Source organism: Eschrichtius robustus, chromosome 2 (assembly GCF_028021215.1).
Source record: "Eschrichtius robustus isolate mEscRob2 chromosome 2, mEscRob2.pri, whole genome shotgun sequence".
Lineage (NCBI taxonomy): Eukaryota > Metazoa > Chordata > Mammalia > Artiodactyla > Eschrichtiidae > Eschrichtius > Eschrichtius robustus.
The window spans coordinates 116,660,560-116,680,411 of NC_090825.1; the positions used below are offsets into that span (position 1 = coordinate 116,660,560).

The 19,852-nt window shown below is 55.2% G+C and overlaps 3 protein-coding genes across 8 annotated transcripts; all 3 read right to left on the reverse strand.

Moving 5' to 3' along the window:
• Positions 1 to 465: 465 nt before the first annotated feature.
• On the reverse strand, positions 466 to 4,903 carry MZB1 (marginal zone B and B1 cell specific protein). Its single transcript, XM_068535980.1, has 5 exons — positions 4,851 to 4,903; positions 3,082 to 3,278; positions 2,073 to 2,197; positions 1,609 to 1,719; positions 466 to 1,518 (listed from the first exon to the last, which is right to left on the reverse strand). The coding sequence occupies exons 2-5, from the start codon at positions 3,247 to 3,249 to the stop codon at positions 1,362 to 1,364; spliced, it is 561 nt and encodes a 186-aa protein (XP_068392081.1). The 5' UTR covers positions 3,250 to 3,278; positions 4,851 to 4,903; the 3' UTR covers positions 466 to 1,361.
• Positions 4,904 to 5,870: 967 nt separating this feature from the next.
• On the reverse strand, positions 5,871 to 9,042 carry PROB1 (proline rich basic protein 1). The gene has a single exon (XM_068535979.1). It carries the CDS (start codon positions 8,976 to 8,978, stop codon positions 5,877 to 5,879), a length of 3,102 nt encoding a protein of 1,033 aa, XP_068392080.1. The 5' UTR covers positions 8,979 to 9,042; the 3' UTR covers positions 5,871 to 5,876.
• Positions 9,043 to 10,474: 1,432 nt separating this feature from the next.
• On the reverse strand, positions 10,475 to 16,271 carry SPATA24 (spermatogenesis associated 24). 6 transcript variants are annotated; one of them, XM_068535986.1, is made up of 6 exons: positions 16,129 to 16,271; positions 14,827 to 14,892; positions 14,466 to 14,596; positions 14,310 to 14,380; positions 11,108 to 11,210; positions 10,475 to 10,999 (listed from the first exon to the last, which is right to left on the reverse strand). In XM_068535986.1, exons 1-6 carry the CDS (start codon positions 16,243 to 16,245, stop codon positions 10,870 to 10,872), a joined length of 618 nt encoding a protein of 205 aa, XP_068392087.1. In that variant the 5' UTR covers positions 16,246 to 16,271; the 3' UTR covers positions 10,475 to 10,869. The 6 variants fall into 6 exon arrangements, with proteins under 6 accessions (XP_068392087.1, XP_068392085.1, XP_068392084.1 ...); XM_068535984.1 differs by having other exon boundaries at positions 10,475 to 11,014; XM_068535983.1 differs by having other exon boundaries at positions 11,108 to 11,264.
• Between the last annotated feature and the right edge of the window lie 3,581 nt (positions 16,272 to 19,852).

The window sequence follows — 19,852 nt, forward strand, 5'->3', positions numbered from 1 at the left end:
GGAGACAGCCCTACCCCTTCCACACATTGTCCATTGGACCCTCGAATCAACCCAAACCACATACCACACACATGGAGACAAAGCCGGGAAGTTGCACATGGTCTGATACGCAATCACACAAATGGACCCGGAGCACCTAGCCTCTGATGCAAAGTGTCTCTAAGTCACTCCACAAAAACACAGGGCCACGCAGGTGCACGTCACGGGCTCCCGGCTCCACACCTGATACTACTGACTGCTCAGCCAATTCCTTGGGCCCTGGCTCTCCTGGTGCTTAAGAGTTCTCTCCTGAGGGCCAGGAGGAGGGGCCTCAGGCAGATGGGGAACAGGTGATGGAACGTAGGGGGCTGGGGTGCAGAGTGGTAAGGGCCTGCCTGGGACACCCCCATTCCTCCAGCCCTAACCTTCCCCCACTCCCCAAATTTGAATCCCCTCCCAGCCCTGCCACTGCTCAGCCTGGGACTCTGCCTGAGCCTCTTTTGTTGTCTGGGCCCCAGTTTCTGCACCTGTCAACAGGGTATTAGAGTGTCTGTTCTGTCCACTTTCCAGGGCTTCGGAGGATCAGAGACACAAATGAAACTGTAAGCTGTAGCACCACTGACCCCAGATACCCAGACTCAGGTGCGAACCAGGTGGAGCTCTTTTCTCCGTTTCTAAGAAAAGGGCCCCAGGTGAGAATTTCTGGGGAGAGCAGGACGTAGAGCCAAGATACTGAATCCAGCCTGTTCCTGGACCCCTGCCCTGCCCTGCCCTGTCCCAGTTGAGCACCGAGGGCTCAACCATGCTAGCTGGGGTCAGAAGCAGAGTCTAGAAAGTGAGCAGCTGCTGGGTGTAGACCCAGGAAGACTAGTGTTCTGGGAGGGGCACAGTAGCACGCAGTGGTTGCAGTGGGTATGTCCACAGGCAGCCTGCTTATGGAGTTTTCCTTGGCTTTTTCTTTTCTCTCATGAGGGATCTGGGGTTTCAACCGTTCAGATAGCTGGTTCCATATGCCTTTGACAGCTCACTCACATTTCCAGCCATGACAGATCTCACTTACCTCTGGGAAATTGTGGGGACGTGTATCTGGCCCTCTCTAGGAGGGACATCAGCAGAAACACCAATGTCTATCCTCCCAGCCCCCCAAGCACCTTTTGCAGAGAGAAGGATTCGAGGTCACTGGTTTTATTTGAGTCCAGAGGGGAAGGTCTTGGCCGCCCCCCAGGCCCCAGGGCCCAGAAGCTGGAGGAGGGAGGGAGAGTGGCAGCACAGAAGAACAAGGCCGCCCCGCCCTCCAGGCAGCCTGCTGAAAGGAGGGGACAGATCCAGAGGAAGCCCAGCTCCCTTTAGGGGCTGACCAGGAAGGGGAAGGAGGAGTTGGACTAGAGCTCTGCCCTTGTGACTGGTGCCTCCTCTGAGCAGGCCCCCCGGGGGCCTCCACACAGCAATGCCTCCAGGGCCCCTTGACCTTGTTGATGGGATTCATAGATCTGGTCTTCTCCAAACTCCCCCAGGTAGTGAAAGCATGTCTTGGAGAGCCTAGGGGAGCCCAGGAGGAGCCTCAGACTCTGCCCGGCCCACAGTGGGGCAGACCAAGGCTCCATCCCACCCCAACCCTCCAGTCATCACCTGGTGGGCCACGGCGCCCCCATGATGATCACACTGATGCTTGGCTCCGGCCCCTTGTTAAGTCCTGGGCCCATGAGACGTTTCACCTGGTCCACTTCTCCAACTCCGTAGCTGGAGGCAGTGGGAGGAGAGGGAGACAGCATTAGTGGAGCCCGTCACCACGTGAAGCTGGGCACACTGGGCATCTGCCAAGTTTAGTGCCCAGATTCTGATCCTCCTTGCTGAAAAACTGAGGACCAGAAAGGGGAAACTCCTGGCCCAAAGTCACACAGCAACCTTGTCTCCTGGCCACCTCACCCTTCTACTTGCTCCCAGCTCCAGAGCTCAGACTCTGTCCCAGCCAGTCCCCTCCCTTGGGCCAGAGCCCTAGTGGAGTGTGTGTGGTGTGTGAGTGGGAGAATGAGAAGCCCCACTCATCAGCCTGCCCCTGGAGGAGGGGGGCAGGGGCCAGATTTTCAACTCACCCCTGCCAGGTCTGGGAGCAGCTCCGGTCCAGGACGTCTGTGTATACCGACTCGCTCAGCTTGCCACGGCCCCCGGAGTCCAGGGTGTGAAGCTTGGTCTCTGCCTTTGTCAGGTGCTGCCACATCTGGAACAAGGAGGGGTTGAGAACCAGGGCTTCAGAACTGCTCAGCGTGAAAGGAGGGGTGATGGGGGGGAGAACAGAAGCCTGGGTCTCTGAGAAAGAACGAGGCAATGGAGCCTTTTGAGCAGGAAGCACCTGTGAGGCAGGCTTCACGGCCCTCGCCCAGGTCCAGAAAGCTGGGACCACGCCAGCTGAGGCAGGATCCGCTGCCTTGGGATGGGGGGTGGGTGGGTGGGTGGGAAACACTGAGGTGGAGAATTAGGCCTGGGCATTGAGGCCCCTCCCCCAGGGCACACCTGCCCATCAGCACACACCATTTGAAACCACAAGAACAAGGAAAGAAAAAAAAAACCTCCCAGTCTTCAGTGACACGTGTACTCATAGCCCCCGTGTGTGTGCACGTGCACGTGCACACAGTCACACAGACACACACAAGATGTACTCAGGCATGCGTGACAGATTTGTATGTGAACTCAAGACACACACATGCTCATGGACTCATGGGATCGACAAACATGCACACGTGTACACATACACCAATGCTCCCCAGTCATGCTTTGGGAAGGAGTCCAGACTTAAGGGTGGTCCTAGTAAGGGAGGAGTCCGAGAGGACAAGCTAGTGACTCCCTGGTGTCCCAGAGGTCGCCTGCTCTTTGTTGGGCAGACAGATAGGTAAACTGAAGCAGGCTGGTGCCGGTGAGGTGAAGATGGCAATATCATGGAAGCCTGAGTCTAGCTCGATGCCTGGGGGCGGGGGGGTGGGTGGTGTTTGGGGATCCAAGGCCAGCGGTGGAATCTAAGGTAGATGGAGGGGTCTGGCTTGGGTGGGGGCCTGGGTAGGGGCAAGAGAACTGCTGGCGGGGGTGGCGAGGGGGTGGGGGGCTCACCTGGTAGGCCACCGCCCTGCAGGCGTCACAGCGCAGGTGAGCAGGCATGTGAGCTGAGAACTTCTCTTCATCGTCCAGCTCGGGGGCGGTGGCTGTGAGCGGGGCCCTGTCCCCAAGGCCCCCTGGGATGGTCCAGGCCCCCAGCAGCAGCAGCAGCAACAGCCTCATGGTCTGTGGAGCTGGTTCAGCGAGCAGGGCTGTGGTTGGGGTGCAGGGGTGCACGTGTGTCCGCGCAGTGGGGGTTGCTGCAGAGAGCCTGCCCCAGACCAATGGGGAACCGACACCTCACCCTGCCGTTCTCTCCCTTCCCCCAGGGCCCTGGAGACACCACTCGCGCACCTCCTCTCGTGGGACCCCGCCTCCAGCCAATGAGGCAAGGAGAGGGGCTGGGCCTGGGCGAGGACACATGGTAGCTGATAGCTCTCATGTCCTGGGACCTGAGCATGTGGCAGGCACTGTGCTGAGCCCCTCGGGGAAGGAGGTGGCTGGTTACTGTCATCTTAAATCTACCCCTGAGGACACAAAGGTTCAGAGAAAAGTGACAAATCCAAGGCCACACAGCTAGAAGGGGTATGCTGAGATTGGAACCCAAGCCTGGTTGACCCCAAGGCCCACTGGCCACTCAGCCACTAGGAGAAATGAGGCCCCAGGCGTGGTTGCCAGCCAAGGCTCCCTCCCTGAGAGGCAAGTTCACTGAGGCAGGGACGCCACAGTGTATGAAAGACACACATGGTCCCCTCCCCCAGGCCACACCCAGGCATGGAAGGGCAGCCTGGGGGTGTTAAGGGACCGCAGCAGGAAATCAGACAACTTACACCAGTTGTTCCAGCCATAGTGGCCATTGGGTCAGCAATTTATTGCACACCACAATGCGGTGAGGGGCCCAGGAGTGGCCCAGGGCCCTCCTTGCCATCAGGACCAGCATCTCCAGCCACAGAAAGATGTCCAGGTTATTCTGACTCATAGTTCTCTCAGTCAGCTTCCAGTTCAAGGCAAGGGGGCAGTGACTCCAAGGGATCCAGGCCCCCCAGAGGCCTGGAACTTAAGGAAGGCATTGATCTCCATCCCTGACACTGCTTCTAATGGTAACTGTTCTTCCCCAAACTCATCACATCACATACCAGTCCCGCAAGGCCCAGCCACTTCACTCAGAACTCTACACAGACCCCCACGCAGAGCACCTCCCACACCATGCATCTCCTTCTGCTCTCCTCAGAAGCTCCTGGAATCTCAAGGCAATTGGAACACAGGCCCTGGGTCCTGTCCCTTCCTATGCTGTGGCCAGCCTGCAGAGCCAGCCCCTCCCTAGGTATGGTTGCCACACCTGTTACCAGGGCAGTGGAACCAGATGAGGGCTCCTCACAGGGGCATCCCTTCTTTTGCCAGCCCTAACCCACCCTCCACCCCACCCAGAGAAGTCAAGAGTCTCCTCTGGGACAACAGCTCAACCATCCTCCTTGCTTTTAAGTCTTTCCTGACGACGCACTCATCTGTCCCCCACCCTCGGTGGGAATGGCTGGAACCTCCACTCCTAACCCCAGGACCAGCCAGTTCAGCTCTGAGGGCTTAAGACAAGCCAAGTCAGAGGCTGGGCCTGAGGGGAGAATGAGGGGCAGTACTCCCAGCTGGAGACTACAGTCACCTCCCCACCTTCCCCGCAGTCCCCCCACCCCAAGTCCCGGGCTGACCCTCCAGGGCCCCTCCCGTATTACTTCCCTCTCCACCTCCACCACCTGTCCCCGCAGCTCCCTCTCTCAGATGAGACTCACCTAGGGCCTGCACTAGCCACTCTCCCCCGCAGCCTCCCAGGCCAAGGCTCAGATCCTCTTGCAAAGAGTAAGAGATTTGATAGCCAGTGTCTTTCTCTCTTCATCCCATCAGTGCTCACTAGCCTGCTCCACCTCTGCTGGGCCCACCTTCAGGGAGACACAGACAGCTCACTACCTCTGGGGGCAGCCCTGTCCCCTGCAGCTCCCATTTCCTGCTGCCCCTGAGGAACCCCATCACCCCCTCAGGTCGGCTTCTGGGGCCATGTCCTAGGATTTCTCACACTACCAACTAAAAATTGTCACTTGCCATCTGCCTCTACAAGGATGAAATCACTAGCCAGTGCAATCGCTGACCTTCAATACACCCTGAAAGGAGTTCTGGGCAGAGATCAGGAATGAGGCCCTCTGTGCTCTGGGAAAAACTGGCAGAAAAGGCCTTTAGTCAGATATTTTCAGGAGAAGATTTTATGAGCCCAATTTCTTGCATCTTCTCATAACTAGAAAAGCACTAAAATCATTAATGGACATCTGCTCCTTGTGACTAGCAGCAACCTTCTGACAAAATGTGTGCTTGATTGCCTGTATGCCCCTTCACCAAACCCACATATATACTGACTTCCCCCACTTACCTCTTCAGAGCAGTTCCTCAGTGCTGAGAGGCTGTCTCCCAAGCTTATAGTTTTCATTTTGCCCCAAATAAAACTTAACTCACAACTCTCACGTTCTGCATTTTTTTCATCCCACAACACACACACACAGCCCTCCAACACACCACACTCTGGGAATGCTTGGGAAAGGGGTATACGATTTTGTGGGGGGGAGGAAACAGGCAGCCATTTCCTGAGCTCCAGCTCCATCAGCGCTGGGGTCTCAGATAAGCACTCTGAAGGTAACTTCTGGTCTGAAGACTGCATGAGATGGGTAAAAGAAAGAGGTGATAGAAGGAAAAGAGGGCACAGGACTGGATGCCAGAACCTCCAAGGCCATTAATGGGCCCCAACACCATGGGGATCAGGCCCTGGGGCCTCACACGGGGAACAAGGAGCCCTTGCTCGGCTGGGCGGGACCCAAGCTGGAGGGTGGAGCACAGAGGAGCAGAGGAGGCGCGGGGCTGGGGGTCCCGCTCACTGGCAGGTAGTACATCCCGTCCAGGGGCCCCGCCTCGGAGGCCCAGGGTAGCTGGGGGCCGCTGAAGGCCGGCGGACCCGGGGATGGTGGCAGTGAGAGGCCAGGGATAGGCCCATAGCCAGGCGGGTAGAGGCCGGGGCCCAGGGCCAGCGGGGTGTAGACGCGGCGGGGTGGCACCGAGGGCGAGGGTGGCAGCAGCACCTCCACGTACTGTCCGCTCTCGGGGTCGAAGAGCAGCCGCAGCCGAGGCTGCCTCGGCGCCTCCACAAAGTAGTAGCGGCCGCTCTCTGGGTCCACCAGGACCTTCCCCGGGTGCGCGGCCCCGGGCGGCCTACGCGCCCCCTGGGAGGGGCCTTCCGGGGACCGGTCCATGGGAGGCGCCGAGGCGGCGCGGGCCTGGGGCGGGGCCGCTCTGCCAGCGGACGCCTGGGGCTCCCGCGGGAGGGGCGACTGGACCGCAATCGCGGGCTCAGGGGCCATAGGCGGCGTCTCCTGCTTCGGTGCTATTCCAGGGCTCGAGCTAGGGTGCGCCTGCGGGGAGCTGGGGCGGGGCGGTCCGGGAGGTTGGGTCCCTGCCGGCCCTATCGGCGACTTCTGGGGTGATGTGCGAGCGCCGCCTAGAGGGCTGGTACGACCCTTGTCGTCGGGGACCAGGCGCTGGGGCTCTGCATCCCTGTTCTTTCCGCCAGGACCGCGCACCACAACTCCCTGGGTTCCCTCCGGCCGGCGGCCTAAGGCCAAGGCACCAGGCAGGCGGATCTCAGTGCGCGCGAAGGGTTTCGCCGTGCTGTTCTCTGCCCTCCGCCGCAGGACCCCGTTGGGCTGCGTAACGTCCCGGGGGACTGTGTCTGGGGTTGGCTCTGGGGTCTCGTAGGGGTGTGACACGACCGGCAGAAAGTCCTTGAGAAAAACGGAAGTGTAGTGAGCCGGGGCGGGGGCCCCCGGTGCCTGCAGCTCTTGTGTCTTGGATGCGCCGCCTTCCTCCCCGCGGGGTTCCGCAGGAGGCGCAGGCAGCCCTGAGCCTGGGGTGCTTGCCGGGAAGCTTGGCGCGTATGTGGTCTTCACCATCTTGCGCACGTCGCGGGGCCGCGGAATGGCCACGCGCGGGCGTCCCGAGGCCGCTTCTCCAGAGCCCAAGGCTTCCGGGCGCGCATCGGCATCCAGGGTGCCCACGAGGCGACTGAGGGGCAGCTGGGGTGCAGCCACCGCTGGCGACAGCTGGCTGCCTCGGAAGGCAAGATTCGGCATCTCCCGCGTGGACGGACTCTGCGCCTCTGTTAGCTCTGGAGTCTCGGGTGCAGATGGCGTGGGTGGCACCAGTTCCTCCTGGGCTACGCCATTCATAGCTTCCCGCGTAGACACTACCGCTGAGCTCTGCACTGTGGAGTCCCATGTCTCTTGGGGCGATGGGCTCCACGTCCCAGTAGGACAATCTGGAGTCTCCCATGAGGACAAGGTTGGCGGAGACGGGCTCCTACTCCCCTCAACTGTATCCCCACCTGCCGGATGCGGAACCTCCCACGAGGAAGGAGCTTCGGGGGATGGGCTTCTTGCACTGGCAACACCCTGATTCCACTGGGAAAGGGTCGGAGGGGAAGGGCTCTTTCTGCTGACAGTTTCAGTGACAGCAGCATCCTGATTTCCCCATGCGGAGGATGCCTCGGGGAGCGACGGGCTACTCACCTTCCGGATAGCCCTATTCCACGGGGACAGGTTCTGGGGCGAGGGGCAGCGAGGACCCCGCACGGTCCCATTTGGAGCTTGCCACAGCGGGGATGGGCTCCTCGGTCTCACAGCCTTACTCGAAACCTCCCGGGGGGCCCTAGACTGGGAAGAAGGACTCTGTGCCCTCAGGACGGTTCGATCCGGAGTCTCTCGCGGGAACTGAGTCTTGGGTTCCTGGTAGTGCGCCTCCTGGATCTTCTCCCCAGACTGCAGGAAGATGCTGGAACTAACTGGACCCAGCGGCTCGGTCCCGGGCGCGGGCTTGTCGCGCCGAATTGCGCGCTCACGGAGGCTAGGCCACGGTCGTGGGGCCCTGGCGGGGGCTGAACTATAATGCACACGAGGTGGCCGAGACCTGGCCTCCTCCAGGGCCACTCGAGTACTGCGGGGCGTTTCCGGGGTCGCAGGCTCTGGCGGTACCGTGGGTCCGAAGGTGGCGCTGCTTGGGGCAGGGGTCGCGGGACTCAGTTTTCTGGCCAGCGCCGTCTGCACGAGGTCCGCGGCAGCCTGCAGGCGGCCCAGAGACTCGTCCAGGGAGCCGGTGCGCAGGAACAGTCGCGGGGGCGGCGCGCTGGCCTCCCGCGGGGGACTCCGGGGCCGGGGGCGCAGCTCGATCTGACGTTTGGGCACCGTCCGGGGCCTGGCAGGCGCGGCACGCTCCTCCAACGCCACCTCCACACACTCGAACTGCGCTGGGGTGGCAGGACTCGGCCCGCGGGGTCGCAGTTGCAGGTAGGTGGCCCAGCGGGAGCCACCGTCGGGACCCTGGGGCTGCGGTTCGGCAGGGATGGGAGACGCGGAGCCGGGCGGAGAGAGGCTGCGGAAGGTCCGCGTCGTGAGCTGTTGCACCTCGCTATCCTCCGCGTCGGAACGGCTGAACAGGGGCCCGGCGCCGAAGATGACTTCCATCTCCCCCGACGGCAGCATGCGCAGCTGGGGCTGGGGTGGCCGCGGGCCCGAGGCCGGGCCTCGCGGGAAACCCGAGCCGGGCCCGAGCTGCTGGCGGCTATTCTGGGCGCTGACGGACAGGCGAGGCTGCGCGCCCTCCCCCAGCACAGGGGCCACCGTGGGCCTATTCGCCCTGCCCTCCGCGTCCGGCCCAACGTCCGGGGGCTCTGGAGAACCCGGAGCCGTGTGGTAGGAGCCTGACGAACTGGAGGAGTCCTGGCGCCGCGCGGGGGCGGCGGGCAGCCGCCCTGGGAGCCCGGGCAGGGTTGGCGGGGCGAACGCGGTCAGCATGCTGGGGCCGGACGCCGCGCACTCTCTCCCTCGCATTCGCCTCCGCTGGTGCCGCGGAAGCCCGTACTGTCCCCGCCCCGCCCGCGGGTGCCGTGGGGTCACCGCGCCTTAAAGCGGCCGCGTCCGCTCCCGAGACAGCGGCGTAGGCAGCCAGAGAGAGCTGGGCCCTGGGTCCTACCCTCCCAGACCCCTTCTCCCGCACGGCCGGAGAGCCTGGGGTAGCATTCCAGGCTTTGGTTGACGGGAAGGTGAGGGGAGGGCAGGCATCCAACTTGTACCCAGGAGCTAGGCCCAACTCCACTCATCCATCACAGGTGACGGAACGGAGGCTAAGCAGGGACCTGCCTGAGATCAAGCACTATGACATGTGGATCAGAGTGTGAGCCAGGAGACCAGACAACTCAGGTCTTGCTAACAATTTCATCTTTATGTCAGCCCCCCGCGTCTTATCATCACTGCAGTGCACCCCTCCTCCCTGGCCCTCCCATAGTCTGTCGCTAGAGCTCATAAGGGTGCATCCCCCCCTCACCTTTGATAGAGGAGCATGGCTTGGAGGGCTCCCCCCACTCCAAAAGTTGTACTGGGGCCTCAAAAAACTGCTGTCCCTGGCTGGACCCACTGCCCTTAGTGGAAACCTAGGCTGGAGGGGACGAGGGGACAGTTCTAGCTTTTCAGGCTGCCAGAACAAGTCCCAGATGCTGATGTGGCATCTCTTAGGAACCTCTGGGGTAGCTCTGGTCCCTTCTCTAAAGCCCCTCTGAGGCAAGAATAGCTCTGTGCTCCCCCATGCACTCACAAGGCCCTCATTCCAGCCCCTGCCACCTCAGGACTTGCCCTGGGGACAAGTGCTGATGGGGAAGCAGCCACCACCTGTCATTCTCCTGGGACAATGACAATGGGCACCACTTGCCCTTAAACTTCTGGCTTCAAGGTCCTGCTATGACTCAGGCCCCAGCTGGCCCTGGAGCAAGAGCACTGGCCCCTCCTACGCATTCATTCTCACACTGACCCAGGAAAGGCTAGACTTGACAAATCTGACTCAGCCTCCCTTGAGTGGGACCCCTGCCTGGTGTGTCCCCTTGATCACCTAGGGCACATTAGTGATGGCTTCTGAGAGGATCAAGCCTGTCCATCACATCCAGCCCTGCATATGCAACTTGAGCACGTCATAGCCCCTTCACACACTGTTACCCCACCTTAAAAATAGACACAGCAGAAGAAAAACACACACACACACACACAAACACACACACACACACACACACAGAACACAGCATTGTCCTTTCCCCTTCCTCCATTTGTGCAGACTAATAAGCTGTTTGGGAGAAGTGTAAAAAGGTGCAAATGTGATTCACAGGTACAACGTTCTTGTTATGTGATGGAAACTGATTTCCCAAATTCACTGTGGTCCTGGAACCCACCATCTTTGAACTCTCCAGTCAGGGCTTCTCACAGACACATACACAACACATACACACATAGCCCTTCAAGTTGAGAGAGTTAAATTTACCAGGGCACTGGGGTAACCAGGGTTGTTTATGTAGGAAGGAATTTAATACCAAGAGTAAGAAGGGACAGTGCCTACTAGACAACCAAGTAGTCCTTCCCTAGGCTACAACCCCACACCCCCATGGGCCCCCACTACTACCCAAAGGAGGGAGGGAGGGGAGTAGCAGGGGCTGGAGACTCGAGGAGCATCCATTCTGAACACAGCAGTGGCCTGGCAGGTGGTGGTCCAAAAGGCAGGCAGGGAAGAAGGAAGGAGAGTGTCTTTTGCCTTTCACCCTACCTCTTCCCTGGGGTCCAGGCCACTGTGAGGCCTGAGGGAGGTACCCACAGGGATTGGAAGGGTCAGGATGGGGACCACCACAGCAGAGAAGGCAGAGGTTGGGCATTACAGCCAGATGACAGGAAGGAGACGACCATTTTATTTTTCCCTGGGACGCTGGCGGCTGCAGGTCTGACGCGTCCCTGAGGCTTTCTTATGCTTCTGGTCCAGCACCTGCGCCATGTAGTTCTCCTGCTGCTTCTGGATCCGGAAGTCAGACACATGATTCCTGCAATGGAGCCGGCTGGGCATGGGCTGGGGACAGCCCAAGGGTAGGGACCAGAGGTCTGGCTCCCCACTTCCATCAACAACCCCCAGCCTGGCCCAGACCCCTCACCTGAAGATCTCTTTCTGCTGGCTGATAACTTGCTGCAACTCCTTAATCTCATTCTCTTTGCCATTAAGTATATCTTCTTGCTTTATAATGTGAGACTCAATTTCTGTGGGGGAGAGAGGCAGGGAGGAGCAGTGGTTCCCATCCCATGAGCTCCTTCCTGAAATAAGGCATTCCCTCAGGGGTCTTTTCAGAACTTGGCTCCCCCCACCCAGGGGTTGTCCAAGAGGAGTTGCTAATACCTTTGTAAGAATGAGTTTATTATGGAGTCATGATGGGGTGGGAGTGGAGGGCACAACATCTTGATGAATGTGTCAGTGACTTTACGGCTCTATTCTGGACCAGGTAGCTCACATGAGGGCAGGCAAGGGCCCTTGGAGATAGATGGTCAGCCCTGCCCAAAAGCAGGAGGATGAATGGCTCCTGCCCTCAACTCCTGCAGCTCTTTACAGATATCACCTCCTTGGCAAGACCCTTCTTAGTCTAAAATCACAACCCTTCCCAATACTTCCTATCCCCTTTTCCTGCTTTATTTTCCTTCTTAGCACTTATATCTCACAGACCATACATTTTGCTCATTAGTCTTTTCCTCTACTAGGATATAAGGTCCACAAGGACAAGGATTTTTTGTTTTATTCACGGCTTTAACCTTAAGGCCTAAAATAGTACCTGGCACGTACTAGATGTACAATACTTTTATTTGTGGAATGAACAGGATGTCCCCTGGGCCTTTAGGTCTTAGAAACATCACCTAGTTCAGTCATTTCAATCCAACCAGACCTACTGAGGACCAGCTGGATGCCCAGCCCTGTGTTAGGGCTTCAGGGGAGAAGACAGGATCCCTATTCCACAGGGCAGGTGGGGAGGACCCAGGGAGATAGTGGTGGCAAAGCTTACCCCCAGATTAAGTGCTCATTAGAAGCAAGCGTAAGTTTTGTGTCTTGGGTTAAAATCCAGTGAGGCTGTAGGGATCTGGGGTTGCTTCATTTACATAATGTCCCTCAGGGAGTCCTGGAAAATTCTGATCCTCAAAGGAAGAAAATCCTACTGCTTTTAAAGGCTGGACGAAGATTAACTAGAACATAAGCTCTGAAAATGCAGAAATACTGAAGCAGTGAAGGTTTCAAAAGAGAAGATCTGATAAAAAGTTAAGGCACACGTTACAGAGAGACATGGGTGAAGGAAAAGAATGAAAACATGGGCTCACTGGGTCACAGGACCAGGACTATTGAACCTCCTTCCCCGGGTCATCCAGTGAATCCAAACTGATTGCTTGTGAAGTTCTTATGGGAAAAAAGTATCATAAATGTGTTTGAATTTTTTAAAATAAATGCGAGCTAAATTTAGAATAAACGGCACCCAATGAGAGAATGGTTAGAAAAGCCTTTTGAGAAGAATAGGGAACTATGTAAGTGTAAAACTGGAACCATGCAAAGGGAGGTAGGGGGGGTGGGAGACAGGCCAGGGGGTAGCTCAGGTCACCAGGTCTCCTCAGGTGAGGGCTTATGCCCTACTGGAGGAGTTCAGGACATTCTTGGGGGAGGCAGCCAGGCTCCTCCCCGTGACTCACACACCCTCCACAAGCAGACGCAGAGCCCTGAGGCCCTGGCTGCTCTCTAGGAAATGTCCTAGAGGAAGGGCCTCTAGCAGCACCAGGAAAGAACCCTAGGTTCCTTTTAGGGAAGTTGGGGGATGTCCAGGGAAAGGGGAAGGACTAGGAGACCAACATCCTTGGGTATGGAGGCACTGACTGCCTGTTGGGCTCCAGGAGGTCCTAACAGGAGCTCTTTTTTTTTTTTTTTTTTTTAATTTATTTATTTAATTTATTTTATTTTTGGCTGCGTTGGGTCTTCGTTGCTGCGCGCGGGCTTTTCTCTAGTTGCGGTGAGCAGGGGCTACTCTTTGTTGCGGTGCGTGGGCTTCTCATTGCGGTGGCCTCTCCTGTTGCGAAGCGTGGGCTCTAGGCACGCGGGCTCAGTAGTTGTGGCTCACGGGCTCTAGAGCGCAGGCTCAGTAGTTGTGGCGCACGGGCTTAGTTGCTCCGCGGCATGTGGGATCTTCCCGGACCAGGACTCAAACCTGTGTCCCCTGCACTGGCAGGCGGATTCTTAACCACTGCACCACCAGGGAAGCCCTAACAGGAGTTCTTGATCAAACAACCATGAGGCTTGTTAGTCCACTTGGCCAGATCAAGATGGCAGCCTGCTGGCATCTTTCCAGTGACAGTACTCACCAGGGGAGAGAGAAGGCTGCATTGGTGGGTAGGGGGTGCCCAAGGCTCCAGGTGGGGGCCCATCAGGAGAGACATTGAACCTCTTTTGGGCTTGAATTCTGGCCTACTCAAAATGAATGCTGCAGTGAATGAAGGAAATGTTGTATATGGAATTCACATCTACTTCTTAAACTAGGTAAGGGGAGTTTAAACTTAAACTAGGTAAGGGGAGTTTAGCATTCTGGGAAAATGAAAGGGGGTCCTAAGGTCTCAGGACACTGGGTAGCTCACTGAAAGTGCCCTACAACTCAGAGCACCAACTGAGCCAACAAGTGGCCACAGGCATCTGCATAGAGCAGAGTTGAAACCTAATGGCCCACAGACATATTTTCCTTGGCCCATACAATACTTAAAAAATTTCTAAATCAGTTGCCAACACTAAAAAGTCAGAAAAGCTTCCATTAAAATGTGGTTTCCAGTTTCTTTTTTGAAGATCTGACAGTACTGGGCCCCTATTCCCACGGCAGAGGTGCTAGGCCCTTGCGAGGGGGCATGGTTCTCCACATTACCACAGTCCCCACTCCTCCTATTGGGTCCCCAACACTGAAACTAAGGGTCAACTCCCACACAGCACTGTGCTTGCCCCGTTGTTCCTCTGGTAACAGAGTTATAAGTAAAGTACACTATTTCTAATAGTCACCAAAAGTGGGAAAACAAAAAGGTGGACTAAGAAGGTCATATGTTTCCAGAAAAATGGGAGCGAGCCCATTCCTTTATGGCCATGAAGAATACTGTACACCAACTACTTCCCTCATTTCCGTGGCCTGCCTGGTCCCTGAAGGCCTTTGCGAAGGTGTGGCCCGCCTGGGCTTGCCTGTATCCTCAGCCAGGGACAGAAGTTGGGGTGAAACCCTGCTCTGGACACAGGCACTGGGCTGTTAGGGAAGAGCCCACGTATGTAAGCATGGGAGGGAGCGCGGGCCTCCCGCCTACCATTGCACTTGGTGATGAGCTGGTCCTTCTTGCTGGACTCCTGCAGGGCTCTGCTCTTGACACTGGAGAGCCTGAGTGGAGAAGATAAGAAACGGTGGGAAGGCTGATGGGCAGATGGGACCCCCAACCGTTCCCCCACTACCAAGGCCCACTCACGCCTTTTCAAAGGCCAGCTTCTCTTTCTCCAGCTGTTTAGACAGCACCTCTACCTCTCCGAGGGCAAACTGCAACTTCTCCTCTTCCTTGGCCAGGAGAACCTTGGTCTTGGCATGGGCAGCTTTCTCTTCCTGCAGGGGCAGCAGCAGTGACCTCATTACCCCAAGCCACGTTGGGTCTCCTAGGCTCCCTTAACCAGCCCCCTTTCTCAGAAAGGCACATAGAAGCTAGGGTACAGGAAGATCCTGTCCTTACTCTTGGGACTGGAGGCTCTCAGAGGCTAATACTCAATGACTCTACCCAACTACAGGGATCCTGGGAAATGGGGGAAGCTTAGAAGCTGACAGAGGCCATCACTTACCACCAGCTTTTTCTCTACTGCCTGGAACTCTTCTTTACTGACAAAATTTTCGTCCTGGAGAACCATCTGCAACAGAGCCTGGCTCAGGGAAGGGCTGAGGTGGTAGGGGTTTCTCTAGGGACCAGGACTGAGGATAGATAATGGGATGCCCAGGGCACCTAGGATGACACTGGGGCCCAGAGAAGGGAAAGTTCATTCCACAAGATTCACTGATGCTCAGCTCTACGTCCTGCCCTCAAGGAGCAAGAAGTCTCATGGAGAAGAAAGCCCATGGCCACCACTTCTAACATGGTGTGTGCTATGATGGAGGTTCCCAGAGGAGGCCCCTGACCCGGCCTGGGGAAGGGTCAGAACAGCTTCAAGGGAAGGGGATGTCAACCTGATATCTGACTGCTAAATAGGGGTGGGCCAGAAGAAGAGGATGGAAAAGAAAAGTGTTCCAGATGGTGAGAACACACATGCAAAGGCCAGCTGCCAACAGAAAGACGTGGGCACCTAAAGGTATGCAGGTAATTCAGTGTCCAGAGCTGCATACTACCGTTAAAGAAATAGATGTGAAGTCAGTTTTATATGTCCCCACCTTCTTACCCAGATAAAAAACAAAACAGAAAAACCATGAACTCCAGTTGGCCAGGATTTTACCATGCCTGTCCATGTAATCTGTGGCTCCAATGCTTTGCACCCATGAACGGGGGTTTGATCAAAAAAGCAAAAGCAAAGGGACATAAAGGGGTTGGAAGCCCTTAAGTCAACATGTGAAGAGCCAATTCTGTGCTTACTGCACTCAGCATGGGGAGGGGATTCCATAAGAGTAAGGATGTTATAGTTACTCTGCACACAAGGGCCCTGGGAAGTCAGTGAAGTCATCTTCAATTAGGAATGAGGAAATTGGGAATTCCCTGGCGGTCCAGTGGTTAGGACTCCAGCTTTCACTGCGAGAGGCCGGGGTTGGATCCCTGGTCAGGGAACTAAGATCCCGCAAGCCATGTGGCGAGGCCAAAAAAAAAAAAAAAGAAATGGGGAAACTAAAGCTCAGTGAATAGATGGGCATATCTATCAGGCTCTGCACAACCAGTAGGAAACAACTTGGCTTTGACTAAAATTCCCTGGTAAATATTCACGAGACACTACCCCCTTTTGGCTCCACCTCTACCAGCCGGAACACATCTGGGCCCCGCCTCCTCGTGATGACGCTATTGGCAATGTGCTCTCGGCCCGCCCCTGGCATCGGGACAGGGTCTGGCCCCGCCCCCACCACTTAGGCGTCCAGTCCGGCATCCCCCAGCTCTTCTGGCTGCGTACCACGTTCCTCAGCTGGTGGATCAGTTCCTCCTGAGACTCAATCACGTCTCGCAGTTGATCGAAGGCGAGACACACTGATCCTGACCCTCCCGGCGACCACCCGACGGGCGTCGCCATCTTTCGCCCCCGCCAGCTCGTTGGAAATGGCTGCCGCGGGTTGCCTCCCCGCTGACGCCCACCAATGAGAATGAGACGCCACAAAGCACCCTGGCAACCAGGGGCGGGGACTTCCTTTGTTAGCAGTGATGGGGCCCGCCTCTTAAAGGAGCCGCTCTCTTAGAGGAGCCGCCTGGGGAAGAGAACCTCCAACACCGTTAGTAATTTAAGTTTATAGGGAATTTGCACATCTATTATATGATATGTTTCTCACGCAGTCCTGAGGAGCGGGCAGGGCCCGGCTTATACTTACTGTAAGGGCTGAGGAGCAGGCAACACTCAGACACCAGCCCTCAGCCTTCTCCCAGGGCCCATTAAACTGCAAGACCCTGAAGCAAGGGTCAGCTGAGACAACCCCTGTATATTTAGCTTCACATGTCTCTTTATTCCACTCTAATCTCTAAATTTCCCCCATAGTATGAGACTCCAGCCTCCTGTGATCTTTATTCCTCCTAGGAACACACTTAGTACTTAGGGGGCCTGAGCCTAAGCAATGAAGGGAAGCTCAAGAATAGAAAAGGAGAGTGGCTTCACCCAAGATAAGAGTCCTCACATTCTGGTACCAGGCTCTGGGCAGCCTGAAGAGCCTGAAGAGATTAGAACTGAAGTCAGGCATGAAGGAGACTTGTAAAATGGAGGCAGGGAAGAATAAGGTGATCACACATCCCCACCAATCCTCACTGAGGGCTTGTTTTGAAACCCAAATAAGATTACGCTCAGGCTATTAGATATTAGCTATTACCAGAGCTAATATTTATCGAGTATACACTATTTCATGACACCATTATGCCTTATTAGTATTATTTCATGTGATCCTCATAATAACCTTGTGAAGTAGGTTCTAATGTCTACATTTTACAGATGAGAAAATGCAGGTTCTATGAGAATGAATAACCCAATAAGCCAAGGTCACCCAAGCTAGTGAGCCTTGGAACAGGGTTTTGACAGAGGCAGTCTGAATCCAGAGTCCATGTTCTTAACCATGATGCTGTGCTGCATTTTGGTTGAACATAATGGATTCTGAAGTTATAGAATTTGAAACCCCCAAGTAGGAAATGACTATATTAAGAAGGAGTTTGGAAAAAATGTTGTCGATGACCACAAAGGGAAGTTGAAATTAAATGATTGGAGGTAAGCCACTTAGGCTGCTCTCCTTAGCTGCTTAGGTGCCTCTTTCTGGCTGGATGTTGTGACCTGACAAACATGGCCATTCCTGTGGCTCTCCCAGTGGTAGCCCTTGTTTTATCTTTCCTTTTTTATTGTGTCTGTTCTCATGTCCTTGAGGGCAAGGCCACCTCTGTTGATCAGTTTTTAAGGGCCTAGAGCTGTAGAGTCTAACAGAATTTCTCTGATGGAAATGTTCTGCACCGTCCAGTACCAGCAGCCAGTAGCCTCACGTGGCTCAGCAGTACTTGAAATGTAGCTCAGGTGACTGAGGAATTGCTTTTTAAATTTTTTAAAATTCCAATTAAAATTTAAATTTAAATAGCCAGGGACTTCCCTGCTGGCGCAGAGGTTAAGAATCCACCTGCCAATGCAGGGGACACGGGTTCGAACCCTGGTCCGGGAAGATCCCACATGCACGGAGCAACTAAGCCCGTGCGCCACAACTACTGAGCCTGGGCTCTAGAGCCCGTGAGCCATAATGGCTTACGTGCTGCAACTACTGAAGCCCGTGTGCCTAGAGCCCATGCTCCGCAAGGAAGAGTACCCCCGCTCACTGCAACTAGAGAAAGCCCAGGCACACCAACAAAGAACAAACGCAGTCATAAATAAATAAATAAATACATACATACATACATACATACATACATACATACATACATAAATAAATGTAAATAGCCATATTTGGCTAGTGGCTACTGTATCGGATATCATGGGCCTATAGGGTGCTCTGTGGTTTATGTGCCTCAGGACAGAGACCTCTAGGAACTTTGTCTTTCAAATGCGAATGCTCCTTTGAATTACCCTGAACAAAGCTGCACATTGCTCTGGGGCAGCGATCACTGAATCTCCCCATGAACTCTGTCCCCTCTCTAGGGTCTTTTAGGAGGTGCTGCTTGATGTTCCCTTGCCACTCAACATTCACCTCCGCCAGCTGCCCTTCACATTTAGGACAAAACCCTAAAAGGCTCCAGCAGCCAGTTCCTGAGGATGGGAAGTTATGAGCAAGAGAGAACCCTGGATCCAGGTCCGCACCCTGCATACTAGCACGGACATGAGGGACGGTCAGCCTGGTTGAGGACTGCCACGGACTCCCACTCTATGTCAACAAAAACTACAGGTTCTTAGCTAGCTGGGGCTCAGCAAAGCTCAGGATAACATGACATCACAGATAGCTTTGTGATCCTGCCCTGGGAAGTGCTGCCTTTCTGCACAGGCTTGTCATACTGGTTGATGTTCTGGTTATCTACTGCTGTATTAACAAACCACCCAAAATTTACAGCTTAAGAAAATCACTTTGCTCAGAAATCTTCACTTTGGGCAGGGTTCAATAGTGAAAGCTTATTTCTGCTCTATGTCGTATTGCCTGGGATGGTTAGTGGGGTGGGGGGTGAGGGTATGAGAAGCTCCACTCCTAGGATGGCTCACTCGCATAACTGGCAAGTTGGTGCTGTCAGCTGGGAGCTCATCTGAGACTGAGGACCAAGGTTCTTGGTTCCTCACCATGCGCCACTTGGGCTTTCTCATAGCATGGTGATTGGGTTTAAAAGAAAGCATCCAAAGTGACGAAATGGAGGGAATACCCTGGTGGTCCAGTGGTTAGGACTCTGTGCTTCCACTGCCGGGGGCCCGGGTTCCAAAACAAAAAAAACAACAACAAAAAAACAAAGTGACGTAATGAGAGATGCCAGTTTTCTTAAGGCCTGGCCCTAAAAACTGGCATAGTGTCATTTCTGCCCAACCCTATTGGTCAAGGAACCACAGAGTCCGTATTCAAGCAGTGGGGACACATCCTACCTTTTGATGGGAGTAATTTCAAAGAATTTGAGCTGTACTTCCAGAGGAAGTCCTGACAGGTGACATGTCATTTCCTTCAAGGTTCAGTTCAGATAAAACCAGACTGGAACTTAGTCTAATGGGGGAGACAGATAATAATCAAATAAACACCCAAATAAATCCCAATTTAAGTCACTATTCAAGTAAATAGCATTATAGCTATGAGAGGTACAAGAAAGAGAGGAATGAGAGTAATTTAAAAGGAGATTTAGCCCAGCCTGGGGTGTCAGGTGTGAGGAAGAGATGTTTGAGCTGAATGAAACCTATTAAGGTAACCAGGAGGCACTTTGCAAAGGGGGCAGGGGCAAGTGAATGGGAAAGGCTTCCAGAAAGAGGGAACAGTATATACAAAGTCCCTTGGGCAAAAGTGTTGGCATAGTGTAGTAACTAAAAGGCTAGTATGGCAGAAAAGAAAAAGATGTACAGGACAAGCAGGGGTAGAGGCCAGAAACTTGTTAGAGCCTTGTTAAGTATTAGGCCATACTGAAGACTTTGCTGATTTTTATTATGGGGGCAAAAGAAAGGTACTGAAGTATTTTAAGCAAGAGGGTGACATGCTATAATTTAT